Raw genomic sequence first — 18,696 nt, forward strand, 5'->3', positions numbered from 1 at the left:
TAAATGTCAGGCAGATGTTTGTTGAAGATAATGTGCAAATGTATCAATACAGATACAAATGCTTCGTGGACTAAAATAAACGGTTATATGAATGCCAACTGAATAGTTGAAATGGGCGAACGCACCAACACAATAAAACCCCGGAACAATATTGGTTGGATATCCACCGGCACATGCTTCTCAGTGGTGTGTGTTTTAGTTGTTGGGTTTATTATTCGGGAGATTTCTGAATGAAATTTTAGCTAAGTCTGAGAAAAGTTGACCTCCGGAAAAATGTTAAAGTCCAAAACGTTCGTGAAAAAGACCCGCTCCGGAGGGGTAATGAAGATAGTCCGGGAGCACTACCTGAGAGATGACATTTGGTGTGGAAGTGGATTTTGCGTGGAGTGCAAACAGGAGTCCTCAGTGCTGCCGACAGATGCGTGCATTGAAAGCAACCTGTGTTCATTCCCTCACTACCTTATTCCTGACACAAACGTTGTGTTACATCAGGTACCTGCTAATCTTATGTAATGTAGCTCACGTTATTATGGTGTGCACATGTAAATTCGCTGAAGTGATTTTGTTAACGTAGGTAATCAAAATGTTTTATTTCCTTTTCAATAATGCGAGCTAGTTAAGTTACATAGCGAATTGAAAATACTGATTTTCACTAATCGTTTGGCAAGTTTTGCTATTTTCATCATGCTTAATTTCCGACCAAATATTACCTTTACTGCGTTTGCCACGAATATTAGAAATGATTGGTGTTTACTGACAATGGACCATTTTACCTTGCAGTGATGTCTAATTATATATATTTTTAAACAACAGATCGATATCCTGGAAGATCCCCTGATCAGGAACGTAATCATTCTTCAGACGGTGCTTCAGGAAGTCAGGCACCGGAGCGCTCCAATCTACAAACGGATTAAGGATATCATTCATGATGCCGAGAAGCATTTTTATACTTTCACCAACGAACACCACAGGTAACGGTCACAACGGTTTATTTCGTACTCTAGGGTCTGGACACTTCTGACAGGTTTGCATATGTTTGTAAGAAAGCAGGATACAATGATATAAAAACCAAGTCCTCGTATGTAGAGAAGAGTGTGAGCCTGATATGTCACTTCTGTGCCTGTGTAACTTCGTCAAATAGGCAGATCGAATGGAAAGATATGTCCTTCTAAGACCTGGAAATGAGTCCTTGGTCTTAATCTCAATAACCAAATATATTCTACTATTCTGAAACGTGCACTACAAGGGACATTCTATAAATCGTAATATTGTTGAAAATAGTTTCACTGCACGATGTTTTTGTAATCCAAAACACTTGTATTATTTTTTTGTCAACAAGATTATTATACGGTTTTCAGGTCTCATGTGGCTATAGCAAACAAATGTAGTCATATTCAAACAGTGCATTTGAGAGACAATAATAAGATGACCGCATATAGTTCTGAGCATAACACTATAAAATAAAGGTAAAAGAAACTCTAAACAGATGTCAATCATGCAGTTTATCTTCTGGGGGTAAAGAAAATCCTGCAGAGGTGGTAGGCAACACTTCTTTTTTAAAAATACTGAAACATGATTCACAATCTTTATGATAATTGGTACCCTCCAACATGTTGCTAAAGTCTAATACTCCATTTCATTAAATTTTACAGGGAAACATTTATTGAGCGGTTGCAAGCGGAAAGCGCCAATGATCGAAATGACAGAGCGATTCGTGTGGCAGCCAAGTGGTACAGCGAGCACCTGAAAAATGCCCCAGCGGCGGAAGAACTGAGGATCGTTTTGCTGACGAACGACCGCGGGAATAAGGAGAAAGCCGAAGAGAGCGGCATACTGGCGTACAAATGTGAGAAATATTAGAAAGCCACTGGAAATCTATAATTGAGAGCCTTTTGATTACCGTGTCAACAGTGAACACGCTCACCTTAATCACTCTCTCTTGATGGATGCAGGTGACGAATACGTCAAGAGCTTGATCGCAAATCCTGAGCTGGTGGATCGCCTCGCTTTGACGCCCGATGACAGCGTATGCACCCTAAATTGTTTCCGCATGCTATAATTGCGGGTGCAAATCCTCATTATATTTTCATTCAAAATTGGGATAGATTTTGTGGCTTTATTGTATGTATATTTGCTGTATTCCTGTCGTAACAGAGCGAAATCACCAGCAGCAAGTTTCTGTTCCCGGAGCACCTGCCTCTGTCCAAGATCCAGGCCGGGATTAAGAACAACACTTTCCTGCAGGGAACGTTCCGGGCTAGCAGGGATAATTACCTGGAGGCCACCGTGTTCGTCCACGGAGAGGGAGACGAAAGCAAGGAGGCGAGTGGCACTCAGGCGGATACGTCCCAGCTAATACACAAAACGTTCTCACAATGCTGCTGCAATGTAGTGGCAGATGCAATGTAGTGGCAGAACATTCCAGTAACCTTATGAGAACATTCTGTGTTCTGCTCTCCACTGTGTCTGCCCTTCACCTGAGAGCGGGATACAAATGTGAAAATAAGCTAAGTACATTTTTGCAGTCAAGAACTTCTATTCTTCTACTCTAGGGCAGCCTGTAGCGTAGTGGTTAAGGTACATGACTGGGACCCGTAAGGTCGGTGGTTTGATCCCTGGTGGAGCCACAATAATATCCGCACAGCCGTTGGGCCCTTGAGTAAGGCCCTTAACCCTGCATTGCTCCAGGGGAGGATTGTCTCCTGCTTAGTCTAATCAACTGTACATCCTCTGCCAAATGCCATGAATGTAAATGTATTCTAATGCTCTTTTGCTGTAAATGGTTGGTAAATGGGTGGCATTTATCCAAAGCACTGTACAATTGATGCTTCTCATTCACCCATTCATACACACACTCACACACTGACGGTGATTGGCTGCCATGCAAGGCACCAACCAGCTCGTCAGGAGCATTTGGGGGTTAGGTGTCTTGCTCAGGGACACTTCGACATAGCCCGGGCGGGGGATCAAACTGGCAACCCTCTGACTGCCAGACGACTGCTCTTACTGCCTGAGCCATGTCGCCCCTGTGAATCTGTATTGGTGAAGGGGGGAGCTGATGGGAGTAGGGCTCTCTATCCCTCCTTGGTTCACCTTTTTACACCTCCCCTTACTGCATAAATATTAGGTACTTATTAGGTCACTATTTTGATTTCAGAGGTAAGTACTATGAAACAGGCTGTAAAACGTATTTACATAGTGCTTACATATGGTACTTATTGACTTTGTTTCATATACTTACCACTGGCATCAAAGTAGTTACCTAATGATTACACAAGTAGCTGTGTTTTTACCCATTAAATACTAGGTAATTACAGGGCTGTAAAATAAGGCGATGCCTTGAATTGAATTGATTTGAATTGAATTGAGGTCTGGCGCTCATCTCTCCACTGGTGGGTCCCTCAGGTTCTGATCCAGGGCCTGCAGAACCTGAACCGGGCCGTGTACCAGGACGTGGTGGCGGTGGAGCTGCTGCCCCGGAACCAGTGGGTGGCGCCGTCCTCCGTGGTTCTGCAGGATGAGGGTCCGAAAGACGAGGACGAGGCAGACGAGTCCGAGAACATGGTCAGCCACGGCACGAAGCTAGAGCAAATACTCAGAGAACATGGTCAGCCACGGCATGAAGCTAGAGCAAATACTCAGAGAACATGGTCAGCCACGGCACGAAGCTAGAGCAAATACTCAGAGAACCTGGTCAGCCACGGCATGAAGCTAGAGCAAATACTCAGAGAACATGGTCAGCCACGGCATGAAGCTAGAGCAAATACTCAGAGAACCTGGTCAGCCACGGCATGAAGCTAGAGCAAATACTCAGAGAACATGGTCAGCCACGGCATGAAGCTAGAGCAAATACTCAGAGAACCTGGTCAGCCACGGCATGAAGCTAGAGCAAATACTCAGAGAACATGGTCAGCCACGGCATGAAGCTAGAGCAAATACTCAGAGAACCTGGTCAGCCACGGCATGAAGCTAGAGCAAATACTCAGAGAACATGGTCAGCCACGGCATGAAGCTAGAGCAAATACTCAGAGAACATGGTCAGCCACGGCACGAAGCTAGAGCAAATACTCAGAACATGGTCAGCCCGGGTATAAAACTAGAGCAAATACTCAGAGAACATAGTCAGCCAGGGTATAAAACTAGAGCAAATACTCAGAGAACATGGTCAGCCAGGGTATAAAACTAGAGCAGATACTCAGAGAACATGGTCAGCCAGGGTATAAAACTAGAGCAAATACTCAAGAGAACATGGTCAGCTGGGGCGTAAAACTAGAGCAAATACTCAGAGAACATGGTCAGCCGGCGCGTAAAACGAGACAATACCATTCATGTGAAATTTAAGCAGCCTGATGCATCACAATACTATTGTTCTAATACATTTTTGTTTGAATATGTATGCCACTGTTGAGATTCGTTGTAGGGGTGTTTCTACCTCGCCTATTAGATGCAGTGATATAGACGTGTACTGTGGCTGTGAGTACAGCTCTGTGGATATCGCGCATGAAGTGAGTCGCCGTCTTGTTCTCCTTCCAGCTCAAGAGTGACACCAATGAAGCCCTGCTGAGGCCCACGGGGAAGGTGGTGGGGATCATAAAGAGGAACTGGCGGCCATTTTGTGGGATGCTGGTGAAATCACAGATCAAAGAGGTCTGCTGTGCAATCCCAGAACCATGGAGTTCTGCATGAGCACAAAAATGACGTTTCTCATTTTACATGGCTAATGCCACATTCTGGAGATTTTCACATAATTGTGTAGACATATTTAATTGAAAGTGACTTGATGTGTGCGTAACAATTTGAACACACGTTTGGATTAGACAGTGTCAAAATGCAACTCTTTTCGTCCACATTACCACAAATGCGTCTTTTTGAGACACTTTTAATTCTGCGTTCAGGCTACGAGACACCTGTTCACCCCGGCTGACCGCAGAATTCCCAGAATCCGTGTGGAGACCCGACAGGCTGCTGCCCTTGTTGGGCAGAGGATCATGGTCGCCATTGATGGCTGGCCCAAGCATTCCCGATACCCCAACGTACGTACTTCTGTAGGGCACCTTATCTCTGTACGTCCTATCCCTGCACATCTGTACAACACTTTATCACACTCTCATCCAGACCTGAGCCTGGATTCCATCACTATTCTTCCTGAACTGTTTAAAAAAAAAAAAAAAAAAAAAAAAAAACTGTCCTGTGAACATGTTCGTCACAGGGCCATTTTGTTCGGAATCTGGGGAGCGCCGGAGACAAGGAGACGGAGACGGAGGTGCTCCTGCTGGAACACGACGTTCCGCACCAGGCCTTCTCCCAGGCCGTGCTCAGCTTCCTACCCAAAATGCCCTGGGGCATCACGGAGGAGGTGAGGGGGAACGCTAGTGTCACTGCTGCTGCTGCTGCTGGTGAAGGTCTGGAGAGGCTCACACTGCTGTGACCTTCAATCTCACACACCTCAGAGAGAGTAGAGAGAGAAGTGATAGAGTAGAATTAATGAGCAGCGATAAGACCTGTTAATCGATAGAATAACTGGAAAGTCATTCTCTGCTGAAGGTGCTCGTAGTCTAATCGCCATCTGTTGTGCCATGCCAAGCATAATTCAATTTTTTTTTTTTAAAGATATTTTTTAGGCCTTTTTCAGCTTCATTGGACAGTATATAGTATAGAGAGACAGGAAGAATGGGAGCGAGAGAGAGGGGAAGACATGCGACAAATGTCGGACGGTCGGATTCGAACCGCCGACGTCGCGGCTCGCAATGAGCATGCGGTCAGTGCTCTACAGGCTGCGCCACCGAGACACCCCCAAATTCAAATTGTTTTTATTGTTGATTATTTCAAAAAGCTTCCATTAAGTGGTAATTACTCGCAGTGCTGTATAGTAAAATGAGCAGGGATGTCATGGCCCGGTTTCTCCTCAGGAAAGAACATGTCACTGGTTTTTAGTTTTCTTCAGTTGCGTTGATCGGATCTGCTTCCCCATCCAGGATATGAAGAAACGTCAGGATCTGAGACATCTGAGCGTGTGCAGTGTGGATCCTCCCGGGTGTACGGATATCGATGATGCGCTACACTGCCGGGACCTGGAAAACGGGAATCTGGAGGTAGAGTTGTGTGTGTATTCAGGGATAGTTCCACATACTCCCCACATTGCTCCCCGGGCACTGTACTGTGGCTCCCCACTGCACCCCCTGAAACCTCATCATTCTGTGTTCCAGATCGGGGTCCACATAGCGGATGTCAGCCATTTTATCCGGCCTGGAAATGCTCTTGACCAAGAGGCAGCCAGCAGGGGCACAACCGTGTACCTGTGCGAAAAGGTAAAGGTTTTACACTTTTAAACCATGTACCTGTGTGAGAAGGTAAAGGTTTTACACTTTTAAACCATGTACCTCTGTAAGAAGGTAAAGGTTTGGCACTTTTAAACCGTGTACTTGTATGAGAAGGTAGAGGTTTTACACTTTTAAACCGCAGGTAATCCGCTCTCAGGTGTCACTGAGTGCATCCCTGTCGTGGATAAAGCTACTGACCATAACTGGTCCTCGTTCCGCTCTCCTCACTGTTGATTCTTCCCACAGAGGATCGACATGGTGCCCGAGTTGCTCAGCTCCAACCTGTGTTCTTTGCGCTCGAACGTTGAACGGTGAGAAGCCATAGTTTGAATCTCCGGCCTTTGACACTTTCCTCTCTTTTCCCATTGGTACTTTAAAGATTATTTCTGAAAATCGTTTTAAATCTACAGGTTTGCGTTTTCCTGCATATGGGAAATGAACCAGGACGCTGAAATTATCAGCACTCGTTTCACCAAGAGCGTGATAAACTCCAAGGTAAGCGAGGGGGGCTTCCGTTTCTCCGTCGTTTGGCCTTTTTGAACGATGGGAACTGAACGATCCGTTGTCTTGTCAGGCCTCGCTAACGTACGCAGAGGCCCAGATGAGAATCGACGATGCCGGCATGAACGATGACATCACCAAGAGCCTGCGTGGGCTGAACAAGCTCGCTAAGATCCTGAAGAGGAAGAGGATTGGGAAGGGGTACGTACCGCGGGAGGGTGACATCATGCGCTCCGTTCTCCAAAACGTGGGGTGTCCAGACCGTACTGCTGCTAACTCCCACCCTCTCTGGAGTTATGTGTGGAACGTTTCTGTGCATCCTGTGCATTAAAACGTCCCATCGTAAGTGCCTTTCTGAATTAGAAACGTCCTTGATTGGTGCGAGCCGACGCAGCAGACTTGTTGCTGCAGTTGCACACCGGGGACCGGGGTTCGATTCTCGGTCCTGCCAAGAGTCGAGTTTGGCCGGCTCACGTGGGGGCAGCGATAATTGGCTCGCTGCTCCAGAGGGAGGGACTTGGCAGGGTTATTAGATCGCCGCACAATAAGCACCTCGGGCGCCTCGGAATCACGGCAACGGGCACGAGACGAGACGGCTTGAAGAAGGCGTGTCGCTCTCATTCGGGCCGCCGAGGGACGGGGTACGGGCGGTACATCTAATACGACTACCTCCAATTGAATCAGACGAGGTACAATTGGCTACCAAATTGGGAGAAAAAGGGAAAAATCTGAAAAAAAGAAATGTCCTTGTTTTAGTCCTTAAATCCTAATTAAAGGAACTTCTGAACATTAAAGACACTTAATTATGGCACATCTGAACATTAAAACTTTTACTATTAAAAAAAGCAAGTTATGTAAGTCACTTTGGATACGAGTGTCTGCTACATGATTGTAGTGTAATGTAGTGTTATAACAGTTGTCTGTAGCGTAATGTAGTGTTATAACAGTTGACTTTGTTCTGCATTCAGGGCTTTGACCCTTTCCTCTCCAGAGGTGCGATTCCACATCGACAGTGAGACTCACGACCCCATCGACCTGCAGACCAAGGAGCTGATGTACGAGACAAGAGCTTTCTAAAACCTCTCACACCATCCACACACAGCTTTCTCAACCCATCTCACACCATCCACACACAGCTTTCTCAACCCATCTCACACCATCCACACACAGCTTTCTAAACCCATCTCACATCATCAATACGCATATCTGCTACTTGAATAGCTGGGTGCTATCTGGAACATTTCAGTGACCAATAATATACCAATAGTATACTACTATACGAAATTACTAATTTAGTATACTATTACCAAAAGGAGTATCATGAATATTGTGGTCTGTGAATTGTGTGTTGGATTTGAATTGATTAAAGTCTTGTGCCTAGCATTTATTTGTAATATCATTACCTTTGTAAATGTCTTTGTCTTTTTTTTAAACAGGGAAACCAACTCCATGGTTGAAGAATTCATGTTGCTCGCAAATATCTCTGTAGCGCAGAAGATCTACGACGAGTTTTCAGAGTGTGCTCTTCTCCGAAAACACCCTGCCCCACCACCGTCCAACTACGACATTCTGATAAAGGCGGCCAAATCTAAGGTATGTTCTTTACCACCTAATTCATTTCACAACTGATTCATCTATCCATTACATTACAGACATTCGTTATTTAGCTGATGCTTTTATCTAAAGTGACTTACAGTTGATTAGACTAAGCAGGGGCCAATCCCCCCCTGGAGCAATGTTCGGTTAAGAGCCTTGCTCAAGGGCTGTCTATACCAGGTCTGTAGCTTTAAACTACCAACCTTCCAGGTCCCTGTCATGCACCTTGGTCACTAGGTTATAGTCTGCCCATCCAACCTTGCAGCCAGATCAGGTGCTGCACTCCTGTGCCGTATGGACATTTCACAGCACATTACAGAAGGGAGCTCGTAATGGAGCAGGGTTTCCTCAACTATGGGCCGGGCCCCAGCATGGGTGGTGGTGTGTGAGGTGGGCCTTGGTGAGTCTGTAGTTCAGTAGGCTGTGATAATGGCAGGCACCACAGCACTGTGGTCCTTTTTGATTTGAGTGGACTGCAGAGGCCGTATTCAGTGGGAATCTCTCTCCTTCTCTCTCTCCCTATCCCTCTCCCTCTACCCCTCTCTCTCTCCCCCTCCCTCCCTCCCTCCCCCACTCCCCTTCTCTCCCTCTCTCCCTCCCCCTCTCCCCTTCCCTCCCTCTCCCTTTCTCTCCCTTTCTCCCTCTTTATCTCTCTCTCCTTCTCTCTCTCTCCCTCTCCATCTCTCTCTCTCTCCCTCCCTCTCCCTCTCCCTCTCCCTCTCTCAGGATCTGGATATCTGCACGGATACGGCGAAGGCCCTGGCAGACTCCCTGGACGTGGCGCGGGTGGAGGGGTTCTCCTACTTCAACACGCTGCTGCGGATCCTGGCCACACGCTGCATGATGCAGGCCGTGTACTTCTGCTCCGGCATGGACAGCGACTTCCACCACTACGGCCTGGCCTCGCCCATCTACACACACTTCACCTCTCCTATCAGGAGGTGGGTCTCCTCCTCACACACACACACACACACACACACACACACACACACTCACCTATCTACACACACTTCACCTCTCCTATCAGGAGGTGGGTCTCCTACACATGCACACACTCACACTGACAGACAAACACACATATACACACACACACACACACACTAATAGACTCACACACACGCGCACACACTTTACCTCTCTGATCAGGAAGTGGGTTTGCCTACACTCACACTGACACACACGCACACACACACACACAAATAGACTCTCTCACACACACACACACACACTTACCTGCCCGATCAGGAGGTGGCTCTGCCCACACACGCATACATCCAGTCCAGAATATTTTGATCACGTATGTGGTGACCTTAAAGGGTTAAATCACCATTAATGTGGCTCTCTGCTGTCTCCACCCCCTCCAGGTACTCTGACATCATAGTGCACCGGCTCCTGGCGGTGGCCATCGGAGCAGACTGCACGTACCCGGACCTGATGGACAAACACAAGCAGTCTGCGCTGTGCAACAACCTCAACTACCGGCACAAAATGGCGCAGTACGCCCAGAGGGCTTCAGTGGCCTTCCACACACAGGTACGCTCTGCGCATTCTGAACAGTTTTTAGATTTATCTTCCACCAGCATTGACCAACTTGACCATTAATTCCAATCAGTTAATTGTGCCAAATGGGTAATTTTGCGGGTAATTCGTGTTTTAATTGTTGATCGATGTTTTATTTTTCAGCTGTTTTTCAAGAACAGAGGCATTCTGAATGAAGACGGGTTCATCCTCTTCGTGAGGAAGAATGCCATCATCATCCTCATCCCGAAGTTTGGGCTGGAGGGCACGGTGTTCTTCGAGAACAAAGACCAGAAGCCCAGCCCAAAGCTCACCTTCAACGAAGAGGTAGCTCATGTCTCTGCAACAGACAAATGGGTTGTTTTTTTCACTTACTAAAATACTAGACACATTTCAAATTTACATCGGATAGTTTTTTCTTTAGTAAAAAACATTGTTATGTTCCTCTGTAATTATATCACATAAAAGATGGGGAGGTGCTTTTCACACAGGTATCCATTTGGAAATGTTTGATTTGAGAGGTGTGTGTCTGTGTTTTAGGGCCCTACCCTCGCAGTGGAACAGCACACCTTCAGCATGTTCGACAAAGTGAAAGTGACCATCAGCTTGGACGCCTCCAACATCCAACACCAGAAAATAAGAATGGCCCTCATCGAGCCTGTGGTAAGTTTTCAACAGTGTATATTAATTCTACAGATTCATAACTTAATTAACTGAATTAACTTTGAACACCCACACCAGCCCTTTACGGATAAGATAAGATACGGATACCTGCTGTAATGTAGCGTGCTGTTGAAGTTGTCATTGATGAGTTTTGTAAGTAAATGTGTGTTTAACAATCTGCCTTGCGCTGACCTCGATCACTGGGGTGTTCAGCAGTGGCTACAAGGCCTGGCCACACCAAGAACCATAACTGAATATGAATATGTCATTTAAAAAACTGTCAAGTAGATGGTGGCGGCTGCACAACTGTAACGACAGCAACTGTGACGAACAATATCGCTGGGATCGATTTCTTTCCAGCTGCATGAACGATCAAAACACTGACAGCCAGTGAAATCAAAATCCATCCGAATTTACGGGGTGTCACGTTAAACATGGCGGATGACGTAGCCAACTTGAGAGACTGTTCACAGAGCGTCATCGTTAATCAGTGTAGATGCTCACATCGTTATTGTTATAGTCTTGGCTGGAGTTGTAGTTCTTGGTGTGGGCGGGCCTTTAGCCGTGTGGTCAAAGCCGATTGGCCTGTTTCAGACGTTGATTGTTGTAGTTCTGGGTGGGCCTTTAGCCGTGTAATCAAAGCTGATTGGCCTGTTTCAGACGTAGATTGTTGTAGTTGTTGTTGTGGGCGGGCCTTTAGCCGTGTGGTGAAAGCTGATTGGCCTGTTTCAGATCCCTGGGGTCAGTGTGCCCGCACCAGAGGCGGGACCAGAAGCCAAGAAGGCCAGGCTGGACCGCTGATTGGCCCTGACAGAGCCCAATGTAAATGTCCATCATTAACATTCTTTTATACACATTTTACCTTTGTTTTGTTTTCTTCTGCTCTGCCCGTTCTCTTCCTCCCTCTGTGAGGCTGTCCTGACTGCTGCCTCATTACTGCGAGAACGAGCTGTCTGCAATGGGCCCTTCCAAAAACCCTCACAATCTTTAAACATTGCTGAATTGGTATTCAATCCATATTTTGGCCATACAAGCATTTTATGATACTGATGTCTTGCATAAATAACATACGTCTAGCAATTAAAAAAAATGTAGATATCATTTTAATCTGAGATGGGTGTAGTATGATTATGTACAGTTGACACGTAGACTTGTGTTATCTTGATGTCACAGTCAGTGACAGTATGGTTTCAGTGTTAAAATCATTCATATTCAAATTAGTTGGGGCCGGCACGGATGGTGCAGTGGGTAGCACTGCTGCCCCACAGCAAGGAGGTCCTGGGTTCGAATCCCCGTCGGACGGGGCCTCTCTGTGCGGAGTTTGCATGTTCTCCCTGTGTTTGCCTGGGTTTCCTCTGGGTACTCCGGTTTCCTCCCACAGTCCAAAGACATGCAGGTTAGGCTGATTGGAGAGTCTAAATTGGCCGTAGGTATGAGTGTGTGAGTGACGGTATGAGTGTGTGAGTGAGTGTGCCCTGCGACGGACTGGCGACCTGTCCAGGGTGTATTCCTGCCTTTCGCCCAATGTATGCTGGGATAGGCTCCAGCCCCCCTGCGACCCTGTTCAGGATAAGCGGGTTAGGATATTGAATGAATGAAGTTTTAGTTGGATGAATTATGGAACATGGACTTTTTATGCCATGGGTGCACAACCAGAGCTGATCCATTTAAGGATTTTGTGCCAAATTCTGCTCTTAATTATGTGATGCGCTCAATCATATCTGGTCATATCATGTCATCGACATTGGAATAGGCACCAGCTACTGCCACAGACTGCAAGTGTGTCCGAGATTTCACTGAGCTACAGGAGTGATCCAGCAGAGTTTATAGAGCCGTCAGAACTAAAACTACTGGTTGGAACAAAAACCAGCGCACAGACCCTGTTCTGAATTACGTGAGACATGACACCATAAAACACCCTGACCAGATGTTCAGTGTTTTACCATCAAGACAATTAAACGGCTAAGCAATAGGGATGCAGTGGAGGGTCTGTTTCTTTAAATAAACCAGAGAGCAGGAATTGTGTTCTGATTTTTTTTGTTTGTCCCTGAGGTGAATGGTGTTGTAGCACGTGTGTGTGTGCGTGTGCGTGTGCGTGTGCGTGTGCGTGTGCGTGTGCGTGTGCGTGTGCGCTACCCCAATCAATGCAGAAAGGGAGCCTGACAGTCTGCAGCAGTATGGACAGATAATTACAATATTCATTCTACAAATGTGTACACTGAACAGACTTCATGGGTTGACATTGTGTGCGATGTATATCTGTAACATATAGATATACATTACTGAAAATAGACAGTAACTACATCAGAGCTAAACAACACCATAAGCGTAACATAGCACATTGCTTATGTCAATAAACTCAAATGGGTGTGTGTCAACATTAATGCGGCAAGCGACGTTACCACGACGTACCAAGTGAACTGACTCAAGATCCTTATGTCCGTTATTGACATAAGCGCTTATGGAGTACTTATGAAGGCGTTGTGTAGCTCCGATGTAGGAGCCTTCAAATAAAGGGTCACTAAATATAAAATATGGATTTGTTGGATGTGTGTTTTTGAACTTGTTTTTATTAAATATGTGACAATGTACACATCGCTAAAAGCAATCTGTTCACAGAAAAATAATGTCACAAGAACCAAAATAAAAACCATTTATTCTGAAGCAGCATAACTTCTTAGTGGTTCTTAGCAGGAGTTAACCCATTTGAACAACAATACAAAATTCCTAAAACCTGCAATATACAGTCCGCCAGCTCCTCTCCCATTCTTCACCTGACCTTAATGCTACGCCATGCAACGATCAAGTCCACATTCCCAAAAATACAAAATTATAAATAAAAAACATTTAAACAAAAACTGCAGGTGTTTTGGTGATGTGATCTGATAGTCCATAATTCATTTGAACTATAAAGAATATTAAATACTATAACTTTATAAACAAGAATTGGCATTTGTGCAAGCAAAGGAGCATTAGTACTTAATATTTCCCTTTTAACGAATGGCACGAGTGCATGAACACTGGGAACCTGGCTGTGGTGTCATCTTCAGCGTCTGGGGGAGGGGTGTGTGCGTGTACCCGTCATTAGTGGTGTAGATTAATCATCTGTGAACACAAACACAAGGCGTCAAGTACCATTTCAAACCAAGCAGCAGGTGTGTGTGCGTTCTTGGTGTGGTACAGCAATGTTATGAATCAGAATCACTCAGCGATTCCCCTCTCTCCATGGGTTACCTTTGATTTCATTTGTAGAGTCTTGGTGTACAAAAAAGCTTCCTCAGGTACTAGTGGATCCAGCAGCTCCTTTGCCTGACTGTCTGAATTGGCTCCATCTATGGTGCCGTTCGTCCCGATCGAGTACGTGTTATAACCACTGTCCACCTGTACAAGACAGCCCAGAGTATGTGTTATAACCACTGTCCACCTGTACAAAACAGTGCAGAGTACGTGTTATAACCACTGTCCACCTGTACAAAACAGTGCAGAGTACGTGTTATAACCACTGTCCACCTGTACAAAACAGTGCAGAGTACGTGTTATAACCACTGTCCACCTCTACAAAACAGTGCAGAGTACGTGTTATAACCACTGTCCACCTCTACAAAACAGCAGAGTACGTGTTATAACCACTGTCCACCTGTACAAAACAGCCCAGAGTATGTGTTATAACCACTGTCCACCTGTACAAAACAGTGCAGAGTACGTGTTATAACCACTGTCCACCTCTACAAAACAGTGCAGAGTACGTGTTATAACCACTGTCCACCTCTACAAAACAGCAGAGTACATGTTATAACCACTGTCCACCTGTACAAAACAGCACAGAGTATGTGTTATAACCAGTCTACAAATGCATTAATATGCCAGTTGATTCCCTAAGAGTACTCATTAAAGTCCCCAGAGTCCTTCCCTCAGAACTGACCCTGGAAGGCAGCTGCGGTCTCCAACACTACAAGCAGCAGGTTCAGCTCAGCCAATCACAGATGTGCACATACTTCTTCACTGAGCTAGCTGGTTTGCCAATCCCTCACTGTTAGTCGTCTAGTTCTAAAAGCCGCTGCTTCCAGGCGTCACTGAGGGACAGTACCCTTAGTTTAGTTAGGGGGGGGCGTGCGTTAGGGGACTCGGGGCGTTGGGGCAGGGACTGGACGCAGACTCACCTGCATGCTGCTGTCGGTGAGCAGGGACACGAACATGGCGGAGCTGTCCGTGTGGAGCATGCTGGCGGAGCGGGAGCTGGTGAGGCGGAGGGGCAGGCCGCTGCCCTCGTCCTGGCGCTCACCGGGCGGGGCCCCCGCCGCGTCCTCCCCGCCCGCGTCCCGCGTCTCCATGGGGACCGCCTCCTTACCGCCGCGGTCCGCGGGGGAGGAGTCCAGCGGCTCCACGTCCATGGGCGGCGCCGGGCCGGCGCTCCGACGGCGGCCATTTTGTGGTGCGGGGCCGGGGCTGAACGTGGGGGAGAGCTGCGAGACGGAGGGCGCCCAGCCCCGGGCCGGGGGCCGGATGGGGGAGGAGCTCTTGATGGGCGAGCAGCCCTCCACGTACGGGCTCTCTGTGCGGTTAGCGGCGCTGACTCCGCCCGCCGCCACGCCCTCGGGGGTCACGAACCTCAGCTGCCTCTTCTCCCCTGGGAGATTGAAATAAATACGTCTCACCCGTCCTCAAAATCCACTGAATGTAGCCTAGTGGCTAAGGTGCATGAGCTCGGTGGTTCAAGCCCCAATGTAGCCACAATAAGATGCACACAGCTGTTGGGCCCTTGAGCAAGGCCCCTAACCCCGCATTGTCCAGGGGTGGCTGTCCCCACGCTTGGTCCAAATGAACAACCTTTAAGTTGCTTTGGATAAAAGAAATCAGCTAAATAACACATTATAATTATTATACAATCCCAACGTATTCACACCAACAAGCAAATCAGTGTTGCCTTTCACCAAATCCCAAACCCAGGGATCAACAGGGGCCGAGAGCCACTACTTTTCCACCCTCCCGTTACCAGGGAGAAAACCAGGGCCAGATTAGAGGGCCGGATTTGATGATCTCTGCTCTTAAAAATCCTAAAGCTAAATGCATGTTTTGACTTGAGGCTGTACCTGAGACTGGCGTTTGCACAGACTGCAGAACGATGGGAGACAGCGTTGGGGACTTAAACCCTGAAGTCGGCCTTTGAGGGAACAACGGGCTGGCCGCACTGCCAAGGCTGTAGGCTCTGCCTCTGCTCTGAATCGGGCTGGAAGAGAACTGACCCTGAAAGTGAGAGAAAAACATTTTAAAATGCACTCACATACACACATACACACACAGAGCTCCACCAAGCAGGGGAAGCACTAGTTATTCCAGCCAGGTGAGGAAAGTAGCCAGTTTGGAGTATTGACAGTGGGGGGAGAAATAGTTCTGTTGTAGCAAACCTTAATATTGGCCTCAAAGTAGCCTGTGAAACAGGTGAGGACTTGGCCAGTTAGCCAAGCAGGCACCACACCGTCACGGTGAACTCTGACCGTCAGAGGTGGAGCGCTCTCTGGCGTACTCACGGAGGTGGGCGTTATGACCGGCGGTCCGCACCGCAGCGGGGAGACGCTGGCGCCGCCCGGCAGATTCCCGGAGCCCGGCTGCGGAGCGCTGTGGTCGGGGCTGGAAGGGGTGGAGGATTCCGAGCCGCTCCCGATCCCGTCCAGGAAGAGCTTCCGTCTCAGCGAGGACGAGCTCAGGCTGTCCTGGACCTGCTCCGACACGTCCTCCAGCCTGTAGTGCTCCCCTATCCACACAGAGACAACCCCAGTCACTACACTGAGACAACCCCAGTCACTACACACACATCCCCCAGTGCACTGAAAACAGCTTGTTTCTTCATACTGTACTCACCCAAGACCTTTTCCAGATCAAAATCCACAGGTAAAGAAAGTACCGTCTGACTGGCAGCTGAAATGCAGTGAGCAACAACCATCAATTACTTTAGACATTACATTACATTTTTTATTTAGCAGAATAAAAACACTATAATGGAAAACAATGGCAATGTGCTAATATTTACCCAATCAAAGCTCAGGGAATGTGAATGAACATAGCAACATGGAAAAATCAGCTGTGCAACCACTGACCCAATGTGTATTACATTTTCTGTAATAATTATAATAATTATTAATGAAATGAAAGTACAAACCACTGCATCTCCCAGCAGGGACTTCCTCCTCTGGGATTTCTGGGGACATGGAACCTTAAAAAAAAAAAGAGAAATTCATAATTTCAGTTTCTTTACAAACCATGACACTAAATTCAGACGCCGTTCAGAAATGAGCGTCACAGATGTCTGGATGACTCAGTGAAATGTGGTTGTGTGGGAGGGGATGTAAAAGATTTGGGGACTCACTCTTTAAAATGTGCATTTGTGTTGACAGTTTGCTTGATGACGAAGCCCAAGGGGAAGGAACAATCGGACCGTTTGTGAAAAACTGAATAAAAAAAGAAATTAAATAGATTAACTCTGAAATGAAAGTATAATAACAATAATAACTGTACAAAGGAATTTTCTGATTCAGTTTCAAAATGAAGATCTTACCTGTTCAATCGCATTCTGACACTTTTCCTCAATTTCTGTATCGGTCCTGGAAAGTTATGCATTACAATTAGTGGTGTGGTACAAACTAATGAATAGCTCTCCTGAATATTGAGTCATTTGATTGTGAAATGAAGGTCCTCGTTTCCTTGTTTCTGTGTACATGTGCATTCACCATGCATTGGCTGAATGGTCTGGAACACACCTCAAATCTGAATGGCATGCCCCAATTACCTGCTAAGCAGCCAATACTAACAACAACAAAAAAACCCTCACAATTTTGTATGTAAAATTACAGATAGCTTTTATGACACTCAGTGGTGACAGATTAGTAAAATTCTGATGGACGGTTCCCAACACTGAGCTCAAAGGTGATGAATCTCAACATATTTAAAACCACAAACGCAGTCAGCACCCTTTTGTAAGAAACCAGTGGGAGTTCCCAATGATTCAACGTAAAATAAATGAGGCCATTCACCTGTTTTGACTGAAGTACATGGATTGTCGGTGAATGTCTTCAGGGTCAATATCAACTGGGAGTAAAGTCGCCATTTCATCGATTGACCACTTGAACTTTGCCGGGGTCTGAAAGAACATTACATCATTATGAGCAATAGGAGGCAGTGTACCATATGCATTCTAGATTTTGCATTTCACAGCAAATAATGACTCCTGCGTCCGCCTTGGTAAGCACTTATTTACTACGGCTGCCAATATGCCAAACCACTTGATAACACTCTTACATTTCTGTGATTAATAACAACGGTCTTTAAATCCTGTTCGACTGGCTTCCTCTGATCAGACTAGTGAACCGAACCAATTTGTCTGCCGGTTTCAAATAGCTGTTGCTTGCTGTTTTGACCGACTCAACCCTCTCGACATGAGAACTTACAGCTGATGAAGCTCTTGACCTGAAGAGGGATGGACTGGCGACAGTGGATTCGTGCAGTCGATGGTAATCATTTGGGCTTTCGAAAGGGTTGAGAATTGTTGGCCGCCCAGGTGTGGCTGGCGTGATCTGAAGTTCGGCCACATCTCCCATCACACTTCTCTCCAGTAATCCCTAACGTACAGCAGCCCTGAAACTGGAACAGCAAATATAACCAAATAGGTAAATATCAAGTTGTATAGCAAACTGAGAATTCAGCCAGGTAGCCAGCCAACATAACCAATAGCTACCTACATGTTAATTTGAAAACAGGCGAGGTAGCTAACTAACTGTTAACTAGCTTTCTTTTCTGGCTGCCCAGCAATCATACGCAACTTATATAAATAAACAACAAGTTAAATTCAACGATGTATTTAACATGTACCACACTAGTTAAGTATTTTCACTCGACTCTAACCGTTAAATCCCCCAGATCTCCAGTGAGCAATACTTACAGCGACTGCTCCTGACCCAAAATATAAATCCTATCCTGGGTAGTTCAAACGTCTGTTTTAATTTTCCCTCAATACCTGCCAACCAATCGGAACCACCAGGAAGTACTGAGTGACCAATCAATTTGAAGATCCTCCCCGATTTCGAACGTTCTTCGTGATGTTACT

The 18,696-nt window shown here is 46.4% G+C and overlaps 2 protein-coding genes across 4 annotated transcripts; one reads left to right on the forward strand and one right to left on the reverse strand.

The window, feature by feature from the left end:
- The first annotated feature begins 160 nt into the window (after positions 1 to 160).
- Positions 161 to 13,262, forward strand: dis3 (DIS3 exosome endoribonuclease and 3'-5' exoribonuclease). Its single transcript, XM_061226615.1, has 21 exons — positions 161 to 492; positions 814 to 971; positions 1,653 to 1,846; positions 1,953 to 2,026; positions 2,155 to 2,322; positions 3,406 to 3,564; positions 4,534 to 4,647; positions 4,896 to 5,033; positions 5,210 to 5,356; positions 5,976 to 6,092; positions 6,207 to 6,308; positions 6,567 to 6,631; positions 6,731 to 6,815; positions 6,895 to 7,022; positions 7,790 to 7,876; positions 8,258 to 8,414; positions 9,144 to 9,358; positions 9,782 to 9,950; positions 10,101 to 10,262; positions 10,476 to 10,598; positions 11,331 to 13,262. The coding sequence occupies exons 1-21, from the start codon at positions 274 to 276 to the stop codon at positions 11,397 to 11,399; spliced, it is 2,850 nt and encodes a 949-aa protein (XP_061082599.1). The 5' UTR covers positions 161 to 273; the 3' UTR covers positions 11,400 to 13,262.
- On the reverse strand, positions 13,149 to 18,656 carry bora (bora aurora kinase A activator). Of its 3 annotated transcripts, none has more exons than XM_061226618.1 (12): positions 18,532 to 18,656; positions 18,041 to 18,233; positions 17,627 to 17,733; positions 17,152 to 17,197; positions 16,963 to 17,044; positions 16,756 to 16,809; positions 16,458 to 16,514; positions 16,127 to 16,350; positions 15,689 to 15,842; positions 14,759 to 15,225; positions 13,833 to 13,979; positions 13,149 to 13,703 (listed from the first exon to the last, which is right to left on the reverse strand). In XM_061226618.1, the coding sequence occupies exons 2-12, from the start codon at positions 18,188 to 18,190 to the stop codon at positions 13,683 to 13,685; spliced, it is 1,509 nt and encodes a 502-aa protein (XP_061082602.1). In that variant the 5' UTR covers positions 18,191 to 18,233; positions 18,532 to 18,656; the 3' UTR covers positions 13,149 to 13,682. The 3 variants fall into 3 exon arrangements, with proteins under 3 accessions (XP_061082602.1, XP_061082603.1, XP_061082600.1); XM_061226619.1 differs by lacking the exon at positions 18,532 to 18,656 and adding an exon at positions 18,495 to 18,526; XM_061226616.1 differs by lacking the exon at positions 18,532 to 18,656 and adding an exon at positions 18,332 to 18,447.
- Between the last annotated feature and the right edge of the window lie 40 nt (positions 18,657 to 18,696).

Source organism: Conger conger, chromosome 17 (assembly GCF_963514075.1).
Source record: "Conger conger chromosome 17, fConCon1.1, whole genome shotgun sequence".
Lineage (NCBI taxonomy): Eukaryota > Metazoa > Chordata > Actinopteri > Anguilliformes > Congridae > Conger > Conger conger.